Below are 17,975 nucleotides of genomic sequence, written 5' to 3'. Positions count from 1 at the left end.
TCCTGCTGAGTGTTTCAAAGAGGAGGAGTAATAGCCTTTTCAAAGATCTTTCCATAAATGCTCTGAAATGTCATTGCTGAAATTGTTGGGGTTTTTCTAAGCAGTTTATTAATTGGTAAAATATTATACTTTATGAATATATGTATAATGCATATAATATATGCTTTTGAATATAGGTAAGTTCTTTGTCCTAGAAATGTTACTTAGTTTGTTTCTAAAATTAATCAGTGATATTTGGCTATGTTTATTTCTCTTTTTCAAATACATATTTGGGTCATTTTTACAAATGAAGGAACTGGTATAAGGTCAATGAATTAGTAAATTCCCAATTGTGAACACTTGTTGAACTCTCTTGATAAGTCAACTCCTTGTCTTTTGTTGTTGGAAGGAGTTAATGTTGAAGTTTGTTTTCAAAAGTTTCAGTCTTCCTGAACAAAATTATTATTTCACGTGTTAGCTCATTCAAAGCAGACAGATTTCTGTGGCTAGGATGAATGCCATTATTTTGAGGTTACAGGTTTTCAGCAGAGGGCAGAGCAGGCACTGATGCAAATCTGTGTTTCTCTGTGAGGAGGCACAGGGGAAGAATATCTAGATGATGCTTTTGTGAAAGTGGTTGCTTGCAATAGGCCAGACTCCATGACTCGGGAGGATTTGAAAGAAATTGATGTTCTAGTGTTTAAAAGACCATGCTGTCTATCACCAGGATGCAGGTTCTTCACAGCACTAGCCCAGCCTTTCTAAGCCATCAGAGACAAGAAAATGGGTTTTGTCCTGCTGCCTCCAAGGGCTGGGTAGCCTGTCATGCTGTTGAGCTGATAGACTGCTTTTGCCAGTGAGATAATGCTTGGCTCCTGTCTCAGGACAGAACTCTTCGGCCAACAGATCCTAGCCTTTTTTCTTCAGCACTTCACTTCTGATTCTTTGGATTTAGTAGTGCTGATTCAACAGAGAAACCGTGTCTTTCTGCATCCCTTAGCACCACGGGAATCTTTACAGGGAGGGACTTTGTGAGGTTACTTGGTCCAGGCCCTCACTCAAAGCAGGGCTGTTCCTGGGAGCAGGTGAGGTCAGCCCAGGAGAAGCTTTGGAGACTTGCCTGGCTGAACCTTGTCTTTGTAAGTACCTTTCAAGTAAATGAACTTCTCCCTTAGATCCACAGTTTCCACCAGAGGCTTCTCTATTCCATAGGGGACTGCATTCCTTAGGCAGTGTCTGTAAGTCCAAACAAAAGTGCACTCCCTAATTTCAGGCAAGGTACCCCCACAGGGTTCTTTCTGTTGACCTGTGACTCTCCTTCTACAGATCCTCTCACTGTCTTTTGTGGTCTTCTCATCCCCCACATCTTGCCTGGCTTCTGAGGGTGTGTAAAGGGGCTGCTGGTTCATTTTAAGGAACTCTTAGCTTAAGCCTCCCTTGCCTTATTCAGTAGGGCACACAAGTGAGGAATCTGGGATTTTGTACTCCTGCAAGACATAGTGAGTGCTTACCAAAATCTTGTCTTTTTACATTTGAAATCCATTTACATGCCTTTCTTTCATCTTATCTCCAAGTTATGGACCAGAAAATACTCAAAGCGAACAAATAAAAGCTTTAAACCCCATTGCATCTGAATAACAGTAATTTATCCTGGAGATGTTTTCCATCCTTCAGACAATACAGAATTTATTAAATTTTACAGCATAACTTGCTCAGATTTATTGATTTAAATGCTATCATTTTAACGCAAATTTATCTCTGGTTTTAACTTCATAGACTTCAATGAAGTTATACAATGGATCTTTCTTCCCAGTACTTTATTTCAAAACATTGGAAAGAAAGTTTCTTGGACTCTGTTTGCATTACATCAGCTTTCTCACAGAAAGGATTTTCTTTTTTTTAGCATCCTGGATCAATCTAAAGCCTAGGACAAATATAGGATTCATTAAATGCCATTTGTCTGAGAAACAGAATAATAAGATTGCACCATGATGTTATGTGGTTGAATATCTATCTTTTTAGCAGCTAGGACACAGGACCAGGATTCAGGAAGCCATTTGGCAAACATAAAATTAAGCATTTAACAATTCTGTGCCTCACATTTTCCATCTGTAAAATGGGGATAGTGATATTTATTTCTTTGAATAGCATTTCTGATTTAATGATCTATGATTGTCATTACTGCTGTTCAGAGTGGCATCAACTCTGTTCCGAATTGGTTATAATTAGAATGTTTAGTTGAATGAAAGCAATTATAGAGCCTATATGCCACAAACAGTTAAGCCTATGATTAATTTTATGTCTGTAAGTAATTGCTGTTACTTCAGTGCTCACATGAGTAAAATTCAGCACATTTGAAGTGTTTGCAGGACTACAAATGGAAAGCTTTAAGAAGAAACCTTAATTCTTAAACAGAAATAAATAATAGTAGATGGCTCAGGGAAATTTCCAGGAAATTAATTTTAACTGTATGCTGTGGCATATTGTTGGGTGAGTCTTAATTTGGTTCACAAAATTTGATGTTACAGCCATTGATTATAAATATTGGCTTTCATATCGCTCAATGTGTTTTTGCAGAAAAGTAATCCTTCTTTAAATTTTGGCTACAGCTCAAAAGCTTATTGTTAAATATGTTTTGTTAATAAGAAGCCTGACTCATAGCAGGCTGTGGTGTGAATGAACCAGGGATATCAAACGGACCTGTTTCTATTCCACTGCCAGACCAATTATCTTTAGAGCTTGTTTAAGAAAGGATTCATTTCACCCATTAGAAATAGTTTCTGTTTTTACATTGCAAGGGTTTTGTTTACTGTATGATGACAGCTAGTTATTCAACTTTACCAGGGATAGGGAAAAGTCACCCAAATATATGTTGAAAGAGATTCTTCAGGAGCAATGGAAAGCCACAGGACTGTGCAGATGTGCCAGATGTGCATCATGAGAAGCAAGTTCTGGACAGCTGCAGTTGAGGTGCAGAGCAGCAGTGAAGCCCAGAGCGAGCTGGGGTGGGGACAGGCTGGTGACCACGGGCTGTGATCAGATGCCCCTTGGCTGCCACCTGGAACAGAAAAAGCCCCACATGGATGCACACACAGCCTGTTGCAGTCTGAGAGTGGAAGAGCTTAGTTCTCTGGTACCATTTTGTTTTCCATCCCTCAGTTACCTTTACTTCTCTTCTTTATACAGTTGATGGTTTGGACAAGGCTTCAATCGCTAATTCAGATGGACCAGCCCCAGGATCCCAAACTCCCCCCTTCAAGAGGAAGGGCAAACTCTCCAACATTGGCAAAATCTTTAAACCTTGGAAATGGCGGAAGAAGAAGACAAGTGACAAATTCAGAGAAACATCAGCTGGTATGTCTGTGTCCCATTCGTGGCAAATAGTAGGAAACACTATGATGGTTTTGCAGAGTAATATTTGAAAAGCACTTTGAGCATGTTAGATGACAGGGATTATTTAGGCACAGTATTTGACACATAGAAAACTGTTTGATCCTTAGCAAGGGAAAACTTAACCTTGTTCAGTTTGTGTCTTGAACCTATAACCAAAAATATGCAGCTTATGTGTTTTGCTATGCGTTATATATGATACTCTTTTGCTGTTGACAGATCTTTATTTTTTAACTAAGAAACACTAGGCTCCTCAAATATGTTGGAAATGTCTCTATGTCCTCCTAATAGTGACTTGGATTGTGAAACAGACCTTGCCTTTCTGGGGTCAAAGGTTTTGGAGGAGAAGCAGATGTAGCTGTGCCCAGCACAAGAATGAGGATAGCTCTGCAACCCCTGCTTTTATAGTGGCTCTACCCCTTCACTTCCCCATTGACAAGGCTTGAAAAATGGTCTGAAATAAAATGGTGTGATCTAATTATATTTCGCCTGAAAAAGAGGAATATTGAGGGCTGGGATTCAGTTAGCCAAACATAGTTGCTTGGTGCCACTGAGATGCTCTCCCAGAAGGTTTGATCATATTTGCCATGTGCAGATATCTTCAAAATCCTGGGTCATCTGAAGTGGCTGTAGACACCCGCATTTAGGAAACTGAATGCCACCCTGCATATATGTGTGTGTGTCTTCATGTCACAGCTCTAGCCAAGCTTTCTCTACCAAAATCCCAAACTTTTCTTTTGGGATTCAGACATTTGATGTTGTGCTTTCCTAAACTTTAGTCTAATTAGAGTCCAGTGAGCATCTGCGAGCTCTTCATTGCCATAGTCAAGCTGTCTTGTCTACTGTCTTCAAAGACCATAGTAAATAAAACCAACACTAATGTCCTCAAGTGTTTTCAGTAGGCTTTCCTGAACTCTTAGAAGTAGACTGCTTGAATCCATAGCAACCTCTGAAAATTACAGCAAGGAGCCATCTCCTCTGGTACCTTCTTCACTCCAGATGCCAGCTGGAGTTTCCGAGGTCTTCAAATCCTTCTCTTTCTCCTTTGTTTGTTTTTCTTTGTTTGTTTTTCTTTGTTTGTTTTCCTTGTGGGGTTTTGTTTGTTTGTTTTTGTTTGGTTTGGGGGTTTTGTTTGGTTTTGTTTGTTTTTCTTTGTTTTTCTTTCTTTGTTTTTCATTGTTTTTCTTTGGGTTTCATTGTTTTTCTTTGTGTTTTCTTTGTGTTTTCTCAGTGTTTTCTCTGTGTTTTGTATGTGTTTTTCTTTGTGTTTTTCTTTGTATGTGTTTTTTTCATTTTCCCACACATCCTGCAGCAAACCCTCTGCAATTTCTTCTACTACTGCAATAGAAAAAACCACTCCCCTCAGTCTGATATCTCCTTCACTGCTTCCAGTTTCCTTCAGCTTCCCCAGTACTTTTGTCTCATTGCTATTTCTAGTTAATGACTACTGAATATTCTGCAGCTACTCCTGGACAGGTATGTGATTTTATATGCAGTGAATTCTTGAAAGAAATTACTGTTCATAAGCTGTATATACAGAGATTGCCCAAACTTTCACAACTTACTAGCATGTGCCATTTTTCAGTTATTTTTTACAAATGAGTATCTGGTGAATTCATGTTAAATATGGTGTTTCTTTTGTTGTACTGTCTTTTGAGGACCTCAGTCCAGTCTTACAAGCATGACAGGTGAATTCCTATAATAGCAAGGCAGAGCACATAGAATTATAGAATCATCAAGATTGGAGGAGACCTGTAAGATCATCAATTCCAACCATTAACCTGCCACTCTGCTGGAACCCCTAAACCATATCCTCCAGTGCCTGATCCAGACACCTCTTAAACACTTTCAGGGATGGTAGCACCACCACCAACCTGGGTAACCTATTCCAATGCCTGACCAACAAGGAAATTAAGCTCAAAGAAATTAAGGCCAGCATTTCCAAAAGTGCCTCCTTAGTTACTTGTTTGTACTGAATTTGCTGGTCTTGTTTATGATGGTGTGGTGCTTCAAGATAATAATTTGCTTTTAAACTGTGTGTGGGGTCACTTATGTTTGTGTATGTGCTTCATGTGAGGCTGGAATTTGAGAAATAATTTGGATTGCATTCATCCTGCCTCAGATGGTAGTTTCAGGGAGGGGGCAAAAGTAGTTTTGCCTGTATTTCTTGAGGAAGTAGACCCAGGACCAATGGAGACAGAAAATGCATTCACATGGCAAGTTGCCCCTTGTTGCTTACTTACTGACACAGGAGAAGAAACTTGCTTATCCCACTTGAGAAAGAAATGGGAAGACATCTGTACAAAATAAAAATCCTACAGGATATCCTCTTCCTCAGACAACTCTATCAGAGATGTATTTACATTACCAAATGGGACTGTGAGTGCATGTTACATGCAGGAAGCCCATTTCCTGGCCTGAGACCATGGGAGAGAGTATGATGATCCTCATTTATTGCCTGTTCCCTTAACAGGACTACAACTTGACAAATCTGTATGCAGCTAAGAAAGTTTCTGCTAAGACAGAATGCAGGCTCTTGGAAAGAACTCTTGTTGCTTTCTCTGGGTTTTCAATAGGTTTTTTGAAATAGGTTCTTGCTACAGCCTTGCCAGGGCATGTACCATGGAGTGCTTTTTGTCTTACGAGCAACTGAAAGATGTTCATAAACAAAAAATACCACAATCTTCAAAAAAGAATGGAGGGTTAGATGTAGAAGTATCTATTCCAATGTGGGAATGATGGTTGGAATTTTTTCCTTTAGCAACATATTTTCCACGTTGTATCTCAGAAAGTCTGTTCTCTGGGCACTGGTTGTATGCTTTTAGCCTGGAGGGCTTTCAAAATCAAGAAAAAACAAATAGAAAATGGCACCATCTCAAGGATTTCTTTCCTCTGCAATGTTTTGCTGTGAAGGGAAAGAAGGCAGCAGTTTGTGTCTTGGCACAAAGTAGATGCCACTTCAAAGCTCCACTGCAAAAGTATACGCAGACAGGGAGCAAAGGCAATTTTAGCTCTTATTAGGTCAGAGAAAAATTAATAATCCTAATTCTCTCAAACTTCTCTCGGAAGAACAGAACTTAAATACTGGAGAATCACCCAGCACTTGTTGAGTCAGAGAATGAGTTTTAAGGCTACCTGAGGTTTGCAGCTGCTGAGCATCATTAAGCAGCCTCTTTTGAGGAGATGAGGAAAGATGGAAACTTTTTGAGGTAAACTGTACTTATTATTACTGTTACTATTATTTGCATTATTTGGGCAAAAATGCAAATGTTTTTGGGATTCCCTGGAGGGGACTAAGATTTACTCAAGTCAGTGAGGGCTGCATGCAGTATAATACATTCACATGGTTTCTGATGATTACACCTGAAGTCAGGGCAAGCTTTGCTTTTGACTGCAGTAGGGCAGTATTTTGACACGGGATTTTTTTAGTCTTCTGGACCATCATGTCTGGAAGTGAAGCCTGTCTGCCTCATCTCAGCCTTCCTCAGCAGACAAGGACTGATAGCCAGTTATCCTCACAATCAAGACTGACCTCTTTGTAGTAGGTCTCAATACACAGAGGAATACAGATGGAGAAGTTGTTCTTTCCATTTTATTATTCCTTAATGTTATAAACAGTATGTTGCTGTTAATGTTGAAATGTTCTATATATTCAGAAAATATTTGTAGTAATAACATCAGCTGGGGACTCCTCCCAATTGCACTGAGCTTTAAGAGTTTCCATCTACTCAGCTGAGCTAATTACTTTTGACTACTGGTACGTTTCAGTAAGCCCTCTTAAAATAATAGTTACAAAGTCAAGCATTCAGAGGTCAGGAGATGTTTGAATGAAGGTTGTTGGGTGTACAGGTGGTACAAAATACTTGGCTGTGTAATGTGAAATATATTGCACAGTCTAAAGTCTGTAATAAGCAATAAATTTTAATGATGAGTCCACACTAGCTAAATAGCACCCAGTATAAGTTCCTAAGTGTTCAGGCTACTCATTCCTCTTGTACAAAGGGACATATTTTTGGCCACTTTGATTTAAATTAAAATTCTGCTTTTTTCTTTGTAGGAATTAAAATTATGCTACTTGTAGTGAATGCTAGCATGGTTTCTAATGTTTTTTTTCATGGGCCAAATAATATTTAAAATAAATTATCTTTTCAAGCTGAATTAATTGAGCTTAATCAGTTTAAAGAAAAACACCACTCATGGCTAGCATTTTGGATGATGAAAGACTGGGGCTTAAGCTTCTTATCTGTTCACAAATTTTCTAATCTGTGAAATGGAGATAGTTAAGTCTCAGGATGTTACGAAACCTGTGTAATTTATAAAATGCTTTGAGGTCTTTCAGTGAAAGTGTAAGGAGTTCATGTCTTTTAATGCCAATTGACATTTTCCATGATAATTAATTCAATACAGTTGTTAATTCAGTGTTGTAGAACTGAATGTGACCCTGAAAACTAGAGAGAGACATTGATGTGGGGTCTGATTCAATGTTCTTAAGCTTGATGGAAAGAGCATCGTTGTTTTCAAGTGGCATTGGATTGTCCCACAAATAGATTTTTGAGAGATCATCTCATTTCACTGCCCACAAAAAACAGATGTGAAAAAGAAGCAGAGAGAAAAGCAGTAAGAATTAAATAATGCTTCTAAAGCTGAAATAGCAATAAAAGAATATTTATATTGCCAGCAACAAAACAAGTATAAAGTACGTGCATAAAATGTTCATCCGTGGGGTCTGTGTCAAAGGAGATTTCACTCTGCTTGTGAATACACCTGCTTTTTGGAAAGACTAAGACCCTGAACCCATGCCTGCCCGTGTAGTCCTCTGTCTTCCTCACCCCTCTATCTCTCTTAAAACAGTCTTTGTGGGACATGTTCCCCTACATGTAAAACTCTTTGCAAGAGTAGGGCATGCTCCTGTGCCAATGCATGACACACAGTTGCAAGGCACGTACCTTGAAAAATAATGGGCAAAAACCTGGAAGAACTTGTGAGTAATTTAGTTTTGGGACCCAAGGCAGGCTGACCTGATTGCAGTTCAGGCTACCACTCTGCCCAAGGAAGTTAGCTTATATTGAGCTTGCAGCCACACCCATGGGCTCCTTTATATTGTCATATGTGGCTTGAATGCTGTGAAGGTTTGACCTTTAATGGACAAATCCCACAAAGTACCTGCATATATAGACAAAGACCTAGTGCCAACTTATATGTTGTTGAGCCAGTACTGTTTGCATTTGTGAGCTCTTGATCTTTGAGGCATAAGTAGCTTGAACTGGGCTGGTCAAAATGTTTACCTTCTCCAGCTTCTGCCAGGAGTTGGTGCTATTTTGGCAGGGAAACACATCCTATGTTGGGCAGTTGCTGAATCCATGCACTTTGCAGTGTGAGAAATAAACCTGGTACTGTAAATTTGGGAAGTGCAGAATTTGAGGGGCTTTTTAAAGAGCATGTAGTGATAGGACAAGGGGGAATGGCTTCAAACTGAAAGAGGGCAGGTTTAGATCAGGTATCAGGAAAAAAGTCTTTACTGTGAGGGTGGTGAGGCACTGGGACAGGCTGCCCAGAGAAGTTGTTTATGCCCCATCCCTGTAGGTGTTCAAGACGAAGTTGGATGGGGTTTTGAGCAACCTGGTCTAATGGAAGATGTCCCTGCCCATTTCAGGAGGGCTGGAACTAGAGGATTTTTAAGGTCCCTTCCAGGGCAAACCATTTGACAATTCTGTTCAACCATCCCTTTCCCTGCTGGAGAAGGGAAGTGGGAAGCTGTAAGCAGTGATGCCTTCAGGTATCCGAAGTAAGCCAGCCTAGTTATGTCAGCAATTGGGAGTTATCTGCTGGGAAAGATGGTTTGCTGTGCATGGTAGGCAGCTTTCTGAGAAGAGGCAAACTACCTCTCTCCTTGCCTTCGCAGGAGCCATCACTTCACTGTATGACTGAGTCTCTCCAACTGGGCTGGCACAAGTGAGATTGATAATACTTCTTGCAGTATTTAATCTGCATACAGCTGTTAGACTGACCTTAGAGAGTGTTTGAATTAGCTGAGAAGATAAATATCCCTATCCCATAGCATTAATAGGATGAAGCCCAGCACAGCTGAAGCTTCACCACATGCCCTCAGCTTGAGCTCCAAATGTTGCTTGGATTTTGTTGTCCAAACCAGAATCAGGATGGGAGACTACCTGTCCTAACAGCGAAGATGGGATTTTGTAAGTGATGCTCACATCTTATGGACCATGCACCATGGTCCCGTAAATCATTACAGTAGTCTCCCAGATCACTGTATTGGTTTGGGGGTGAGGTGCAGTGTGGAGCTGTTCTGTTTTGACATCTGTAAATGCTTTTCCTCATAAAACTATTTAGAATTTTTCCCATAGGGAATAAACATAATAATTAAAGTGCTTCATGTCAGTGTTTTATTTTGTGTGTGTTGTATGCTGCTTTTTTTTAACCTAAGAACAGGATGCTGCATTTTTTTCCATGGAAGCCAACCAGCGTCGATGAGGATGTGTTCCTTTTAGAACAAAAATCTTTGGCTTCTGTAAAAGTTTGTATTTGGATTTTATTCCCTTTAAAACAGTTTGCGTGTCACAAAGGCTACTCTGTGAGCTGCTTGCTCTGAGTAGGATTTTTCTCTTCTAACTCAAAACTTCTACAAAGCAGATCAAGGTATCTCCAGCAGAGCTAGTCAGCCCAGTCCCTGGGAGAGAGATGCTTTTACAAGATAAATGCCTATGCTAGGATGAGTTCAGTTTCACTCTGGTAGTAACTTTTTCCATTGACTGTAAATGAAGCCTCAAGGAACCTCGCTCAGATGAAGTATTGGATCATATAAGTCATCACTTTCTGTGCCTGACATTCTGGGACAGTATTTTCAGAAAGTGTCTGTGAAAACCCAGACCACTTCTGCAGAATTAGAGGAAACAAGATTGCTCAGAGTTTCTATAAAAAAATAATATTTTTCTACATTTTTTCACAAGCATCAGCAGCATGAGAATAAATCTGTTCTTAACTGTGCTTTTTCTTTAGTGTTGGAAAGGAAGATTTCGACAAGACAAAGCAGAGAGGAGCTGATAAGAAGGGGAGTGCTGAAGGAAATGCCTGAGCAAGGTGATAACACATTAACTAGAATTTAGCTCCTAAGCATAAATATGGATGATAAAGCTGCTATTGCGTTGTTTCCTTGTAGTATAAATAGGTATGAGGAGTACAAGCGGTAATTTGGGTCAGCTGGCAAAGAACTGAAGTTGGAGTCTGCTGTAGGTACACCAGCTGACTGCTGGTCATATCCAGAAGTATTTTGATGCTTCCTGTAAATAATGTGACTTCTGTGGTTCCTACTTATTTTTTGCCCTATTTTTTTGAGTTAGTGATAAACGTATTCTGTGAGTCAAGATCTGCTTTATAAAGCCACTGGAGTATAAAATGAGAAATTTTTGCTGAAAAACTAGAGGCCTTGGGACCCCAAGCAAATCAGCATGATCCATTTCAGATATCCAAAAGTACCAGTGCTGGGATCCCACTGCTGTCACACAGACCACGTTCACAAATGGCACAAACAAAAAACTGTGGGGAAGATACCACTTGTTTCAAAAGGCTCTTAAGGTTTAGTAGCCAGAATTTGTGTTTTGAAAAGCATGAGTAAGCCAAGGTTAATACCTCTGTGCTACATCCAATTATGTTTGTAGTAGTATTTTCTAATATTCTTGATCATCTATAAACCAGATCAAATAAAAGTCAAGTGAGTAAAATAATTTTCTGTAGCTTAAAATTAAACCATTTGTCATTTTGTCAAGGAGTTCAGGAAGTCCATGTTTTCTAAAAAATATTTTTCTCCTAGAAGTTGTGTTGCTCTGCCTGATCTGAAGAATCAGGAAAGTATCAATGTGTATGGTTTGAATCGTACACATAGATATTTAGAAGTAAAGGGCTTGTTTGTTGACATGTGGCATCATTTGTCCTTACAGTGTTTCACTGATTACCAGACTATGGCATACAGCATAGTTGGCTTCTGCACTTGTCTCTGCCACTGTCTTTGACTTGAAACAAGACATGTAAACTCTCCATACCTCAGTTTGTACATCTGTGAATTTGTTGTGGGTTTTGCCACCTGTTTTACTGGGGAGCTGTCTGGCTTTGTCCATTGAAGGTTGTAAATTGCATTTAGATGGCTGGGACAGCTAATGAAATGTGTTAACTTCTCAGGTTGGTTACAGGTTGAACATAAATACTTTAATTTATGCTAAAAGTATGAATACTTTGGTCATCAGTGTCCTTGACCCTTTTTTTCCATCCTTAAATTGGGGTGGGGCTTTGGATCCCTGACAGAGATTGAGCAAAGTGAGAAAAGGATATAAAGATGAACAATTTCTTCCTCCTGTATCAATGTGGTCTGTGTTACCTTCGTCACATTTTGATTCATGTCTGATGAAAACTACAATTTTTAAGGACTGTTTTCAAAGAATATGGGATTGGCTTGAAGGTGCTAAAAATGGAGGTATAGGGAAGACAGTGGTTGAGCAGTGTGAAGGTAGGTAGAAGGAATGACTACGGAGATGAAAGCTAAGTGAGGAAATTACATGGAGTCTTGAAACATGAGAGGTGAGAAATGTGAAGAAGTGACAATGTTTCACATGGGATGAAAAGGAGACCAAAGTGAAAAGTAGCAAGTGCCACTTGTTTGCAGAACCAAGACATGAATGAAAGGTGGCAGTGTCACGTGTGGAGGCAGAGAGGAGAGGGTGATTTATGAACATCTGGAAGAGAGGAGCTGAAGAAATGGAATGTTGTGGTAAGGTAAGTGCAACTGTCAGCTATAGCGAATGAGAAGGCTAGGAAAGCAGAACTTATTTTTTACACATCAGGTTGATGCTAGTGTGTGGTTGACAATGAAACCATCAGCTTAACTCATGGAGCACCCAAGGTGGCAGAAGAGAGGCTGCATAATTGTGTTGAAACCAGGGAAGTGCCAAATATCCAGGTCTGATAACACACAGCAAGGAAGAGGAGAAGAGAGGGGAATCACCACAGTTAGTGAAGAATCAGTGGAAGAAATCAGAAGAGATGACAGGTAGATTCATATCATTTCTGGTGGACAGCAGGAGAATCTTGAAAAAAGGAATTACCAGAGAAGAAAATCAGCAGCAACTTTAAAATTAATGGAATAGAGAAAGCTGTAAGCCAACAAGAGTATGTACAACTTCTCAGGAATATAGAGGCAAATAGGGAAGAGAAAGAAGGTTTCTTCAGGATTACAAAAGCCCTTAAATTGAGGTAGTATGCGTAAGTGCGTGGACAGCAGGAGAATCTTGAAAAAAGGAATTACCAGAGAAGAAAATCAGCAGCAACTTTAAAATTAATGGAATAGAGAAAGCTGTAAGCCAACAAGAGTATGTACAACTTCTCAGGAATATAGAGGCAAATAGGGAAGAGAAAGAAGGTTTCTTCAGGATTACAAAAGCCCTTAAATTGAGGTAGTATGCGTAAGTGCATAAGGTCAGAGCTGGGTGAAAGAGTTTGATGCGCAAAATTTGCATAATTGTATGATATGTCATACAGGAAGAGAAGACTTCACCTTGGTTCTTGAGATTGGATAATGTCTTTGTGACCTATTTTATTAATTAACTGGGCACACACACTCTGAGAACTTGTGTGAACTCCTGTCTGATTTACCTACTGGGATGCACTGTCCCCTAATTGTCCATTGCTGGGCATGCATACATTTCTTTGCTGTGTAAACCAAGATGCAGGGAGGAAGAGAAGAGGGTGCTCATATGTACAGACATGAAGCTGTACTTGAAAACTGACATGCAATTCCAAGTCCACTACTGCAGAGGTGTCCACCCAAAGAACATGGAAGCCTGTGGAGTTCCTTTACAGCATTACTTTTCAGAGCAGATCTGCAGCCTGATGTTTCACATTTCAGTAAATCTTTCTGCTTTGCTTCCTTGGAAACTTGAAAGCAGAGGGATGCTGTGTGTTGTCAGTAGGTGCTAAGTAAGCAGTTAAACTAGGCAATAGCTTTTTACCTTTCATTTCAGATGGTGATGTAACAGTAAATTTTGAAACTTCAAATGGACACACCATAGCGATTGGTGAAGAAACCATACAGGAAGAAAATGTGGTAAAAGCCAGTGGAAATAATGGTACTTTGTCAGAAAAAGCATCAGCATCAGAAGGAAAAAAAGAAGATCAAAAAGGTAAATGAATGCATTCTTCACAAATATTTGTTGCCTGCTTTAAATATTAACGTTTTCTTCCATTAGCACCAATACGTGCTGTGAGTTCTGTTCTGCCACAAGGATGCCAGCAGAACCTGCTGAGAAGATAAGACTTGTGAAACATCAGTATTTCGTCACTGGTAGGCATGCCTTTTACTGTGCATATAGTAAGGCTGCAAAGAGAAGCATGATACCATGAGCATGATAATGTGTACAGGGATGTTCACTTTCTAAATTCAATGTGAGCATTTCCTTGTAGCCATGGGCAAGCCTTGGTTTCAGGTTTTCCTCTTGTGAAGGAACACACTACGTGCATATGCATCGCCTTGCAATATCATTGTAAAAGTGGCCCAGGGGTTGAATGTTCAAAAGTGTTTAAGCCACTTGAAAACCATGTCTCATTTTGTAAGTATCTTCAGCAACTCATCCCTATTGGTTTTCATCAAATCTTGAACACTTGCAGTCCAGCTCTTCAGAAACATTCAAGGGCTAATATCACTACACCAGTCCTAGGCCAATTTACTTATTAATAGAGTGTTTTCTATAGAGGAGTTGTAGCAAATACTGCTAAATATCTTGCAGTCCCATATATCAGTTTTGTTACCTTTACTCAGATCTGCTTTGATAGAGAGAGTTTAACTGCATAAAGGAAATGTAAATATTAGTGCAGAATCACAGGACTTGGTCCAGGACTTTGGACAGGACTGGTCCAGGTTTTGGACCAATTTTATTTTCTTTCTCTAACATCTTGAATAATGTACCACTTCTTTTCCCTGTAAAAAAGGGTTTGTAAATATTATTCCATTTATTGAATTTTCCTAGGGGAAAGAGCAAGGATGCAAAAGGTCAAGAACTTCATGGCTGGCTGTAGGACTGAGCAGCCTTTCCAATGCCTTGTATTAAACTCTACCTAGTGATGAATGAGCCCCTGGAGGTTGAGAGGGTCAATTCGGCTAGCACAAAAATTTGAATTCTTCTTTGAGCTACGTAAATCATTTGACTATGTAAAAAGTCACTAGATGTCCGAGGAGAACAGCCTTTATTATGAGACTTCTAGTATTTCCTGTCTCCCAACAAGACAGAAATACAAGATTAGCCTTTGTCATTACATTTAAATACATCTATCTTTTCGTGCCAACTAGAACCAGATGTGTATTGGGTCAGGAGAAAAGAGTATAAAAGCCATGGAAAACTCCATTAAAATGGTTCAGCTTAACTTTGGGGTTACATCAGACCACTTATTATTTTATGCATCACTAAATACAGCCTTTTGGAACTGTCAGGTCTTGGAAGTTTTCCTAAGGTACAGTTTATTTTAGAAATACACATTTCTGAGTATATTGAAATTCCCTCCAGCTGACTTTGCAGAATGTAGAACTACAGCGAAGCGGGAAAGGTTCGATATCTATTTCAAACATCTTATTAGAATCTGCTCTCCTTATGTATTGTGTTGACCTTACAGGGAGAAATAAAAAATGAATGTAGTACAGGACTAGACTCAGTACAGAAGAATGTGTAGCTATTACTCCAGTCCTTCTCAGAAAATGGAGGAAGGAGAAAGAAAACAAAAAATGAGCAAACCTGGTATTCTAGGCTTCATAGAATGTCAATCTGAGCGTGCAGAAGGTGCAAAACACTTTAAGTATTCTTTTCTCTTACATCTAAACATGAAGTTCTTGTATGTGGGTAAACACCTGGAGTCCCCTAACACAGAACAAGATAGATTTATTGTAGAGGAATAGTCTCCCCAAAAAAGATGTAAGGATCACTTCCACACATCAGAAACAGTGTTAGACTGTGCAAACCCAATACAACTTACCAGGTAGTCATTTTGATTACACTTCAGTTATTCTTTATGTTATAGCACATTAAACAAGAAGGTGAATCAAAGTGTTCCAAAAAATGCATCTCAGCCCCTGAAGGTTATGAGGTTCTTGTAAAATGCTTTTTGGAAACGATGGTGGTCTTACTTGCTTTCTTGTTCAAGCAAGTCTTGAAAATGGCCTTCTCATATAAATATGATGATGACTGCTGGAGCTGGAAGCTTAAAAAGAACAAATGATGCACACACATTGTGATAATATGGTGAGAGATGGCAGCAACACGTTGCAGAATGTGGAATATGTTAGGAGTTAAAAGAAGTTAAAGGAACAAAGTTATTTCAGCATGAGCTGTGGAAATACAGGGCAAACAATAGGCTTAGCCATGCAATATAAAAACGAGTTAAGCAGAAACAAGTGAAGAAGACAACCTTTGAAAGCATGTTCCCCGTGCTGCCAAGCAGTTCCATAAATTGTATACCCATCTGCTGCCTGTCAGCTCACAGGTGCCTTTTGTATTTGGTGAAAAAATTCCCTTTGGCAATTTAATAGTGTAACTGTTACTGTTTGTAGTAATGATGAGATGTCAGTCATCCAAGCAGGGTGCTTAAAATGAAATTTCTCCTTTATGGCAGGATAATAAGAAACTGGTGACAGTTTTACATAAAACGTGTAATTGATAGATAAAGCTTTGCTGATGTGAAATCAGGGAAATCTTTTCCTGAGATCATTTATTCACGTTATATTTGTGCTGGGTTGGCTTCTGAATTGCTTTGTTTTGACTAAGAAAAGAAGAGTCACTAGCATCTCTTGCAGAAAATTATCTGTGAGGACCCTGGAAGGGACACAGAGCAGCAAGTAGACAAGCAACATATCAAAATACACCCTGGTTGTCTGGGCAGCAGTCTGAGCTGTACCACGATGCCAGGGCTCCTGGCCCATGGCACTACCCTGCAGTGGCCCCTGCAGTCCCCAAAGCACCAGGTTCCGTGTGGGATATGAGCATGGCAAAGGGGATCCAAGGAGTCTCACCGCCTCCTGCCCCTTACAGCAGTGTCGGAGAAGAGTGCCAGCCATGCCACTAGAATAGGTGTCAAAATTGTCACTGTTTGCCTCCCTAGGTATAGGGACATAGCATGGTGACACAGCATGTGTGCTGGTACTGTGCCAGAGCCGCTTTTCTCCTTTCCACCCTCCCAAGATACCTCTGGCACACAGATGTACTAGAGAACTCTGAGTTTGTATCTGAGTTCAGTTTGCATACTTAGGTCTTACTCATTTTTATCATAGCATGCTAAATATTTTGATGGTTCTGGTAGATGCTTCTACATTTCATTGTTAGCTTGGGCTTGAAGAAGTGAAAGGCTCAGTAACCATTGGCAAGATACTGCCTGGAGAAAAGTAATAAGAATGTTTGTTTTGCCTACCATCAGTCAAGTGTATTAGGTGCCTCTTTGATTAATAATTACATTGCAGGAAGCCAGAGCTCTGTTGCAGGTGCTGTGGGTGTTGTGGGTGACATGGAGCATAAGCAGATTGATCCTCTCAGGTTTTCTCATGTCCTTCAGTGAAGGAAACAGTTTGTAGCCCTGTTTCCAAATGCATTAATTGGCTACACATGCATCATGGTTTTTTCCCCACAGAATAACTCTCATACGAGAGCCAGCAAAAGTTCCAGGTCTTAGGGTTCAGAGGTCCTTTTATAAATATATTTTGTCTCCTCTCTTTAAATCTGCCATTAAATTAGTTTATTTTTTCTTATGGGTAGCCAAAAAAAGAGAAGGCTGGAAGAACAAATTGGTCTTATGAACATGCATCATTGCTGACCAACACTTTAGTTTGTCTACCAAAGAATGTTCTTCAAAGTCAAATTTTCTTGGTTCTTTTTCTCAGAGGTCTTTTCTTTATTTCTCCAAAATAGAACAAAACCTGTTGAATTTAAGATAGTAACCTTCATCTTCCAGGGTCTCAGACAAGAACCTGCTTTCTCTCAGATGATTAATCCTGCAAACTAGTCTCTGTGAGAGATGAGATAGACTTTCTTACCTCTTGTGTGCCTCGCTGGCTTCCTACACTTCTGAGCTCTGCAGATCATTGATATGAGCAGCATACATAAAAGGTGGTGCGTTTTTTTTGCCCGACTCCCTAAGAACCTCTCACTCCATCTGAGTTATTTGCTGGCTAAAACCAGTTCTTCTAAGAATAGTTTATCTTCGATTCATCACCTGAACTATGTAAATGAGGCTGAATCCAAGTCTTCTTAAAAGGAAAGCAACTCTAGATAAAGCCGTGTTTGGGCAGAGCCTGGCCACTAAGTCAGCTGGCTCGTGCCAGTAGGCTGACGTGAGAGGCACAGGCTTTCACCCACAAAAATTGAGTGCCAGAGGAAAGCTCCTGACCTGTAAAGTTGCTGCTTTTTTTTTTCCTTATCGGAAAGATATCCTAACATGGCTCCAGAAATAAGATTGTAGACATGATTTTAATGAACTAGCTATTGAATTATTTGAGCAAATCTTTACAGAAGTATAAGGGGATGTAGAAGTCTACATGTGTTTCACCTTCCAAGTCTCCCATAGAT

The 17,975-nt window shown here is 39.7% G+C and overlaps 1 protein-coding gene across 1 annotated transcript in view; it reads left to right on the top strand.

Moving 5' to 3' along the window:
- The window catches only part of PHACTR2 (phosphatase and actin regulator 2), a gene marked incomplete at its 5' end in the record, with an annotated part of 48,217 nt that overhangs the window by 2,779 nt on the left and 27,463 nt on the right, over nucleotides 1–17,975 (top strand). The window contains 3 exons of the mRNA XM_009081748.1: nucleotides 3,166–3,333; nucleotides 10,387–10,467; nucleotides 13,398–13,556. Of these exons, the coding sequence (XP_009079996.1) occupies nucleotides 3,166–3,333; nucleotides 10,387–10,467; nucleotides 13,398–13,556 (408 nt within the window). The remainder of the gene's footprint in view (nucleotides 1–3,165; nucleotides 3,334–10,386; nucleotides 10,468–13,397; nucleotides 13,557–17,975) is intronic.

Source organism: Acanthisitta chloris, unplaced genomic scaffold (assembly GCF_000695815.1).
Source record: "Acanthisitta chloris isolate BGI_N310 unplaced genomic scaffold, ASM69581v1 scaffold30099, whole genome shotgun sequence".
NCBI lineage: Eukaryota > Metazoa > Chordata > Aves > Passeriformes > Acanthisittidae > Acanthisitta > Acanthisitta chloris.
This window is presented reverse-complemented; position numbering and strand designations above follow the sequence as displayed.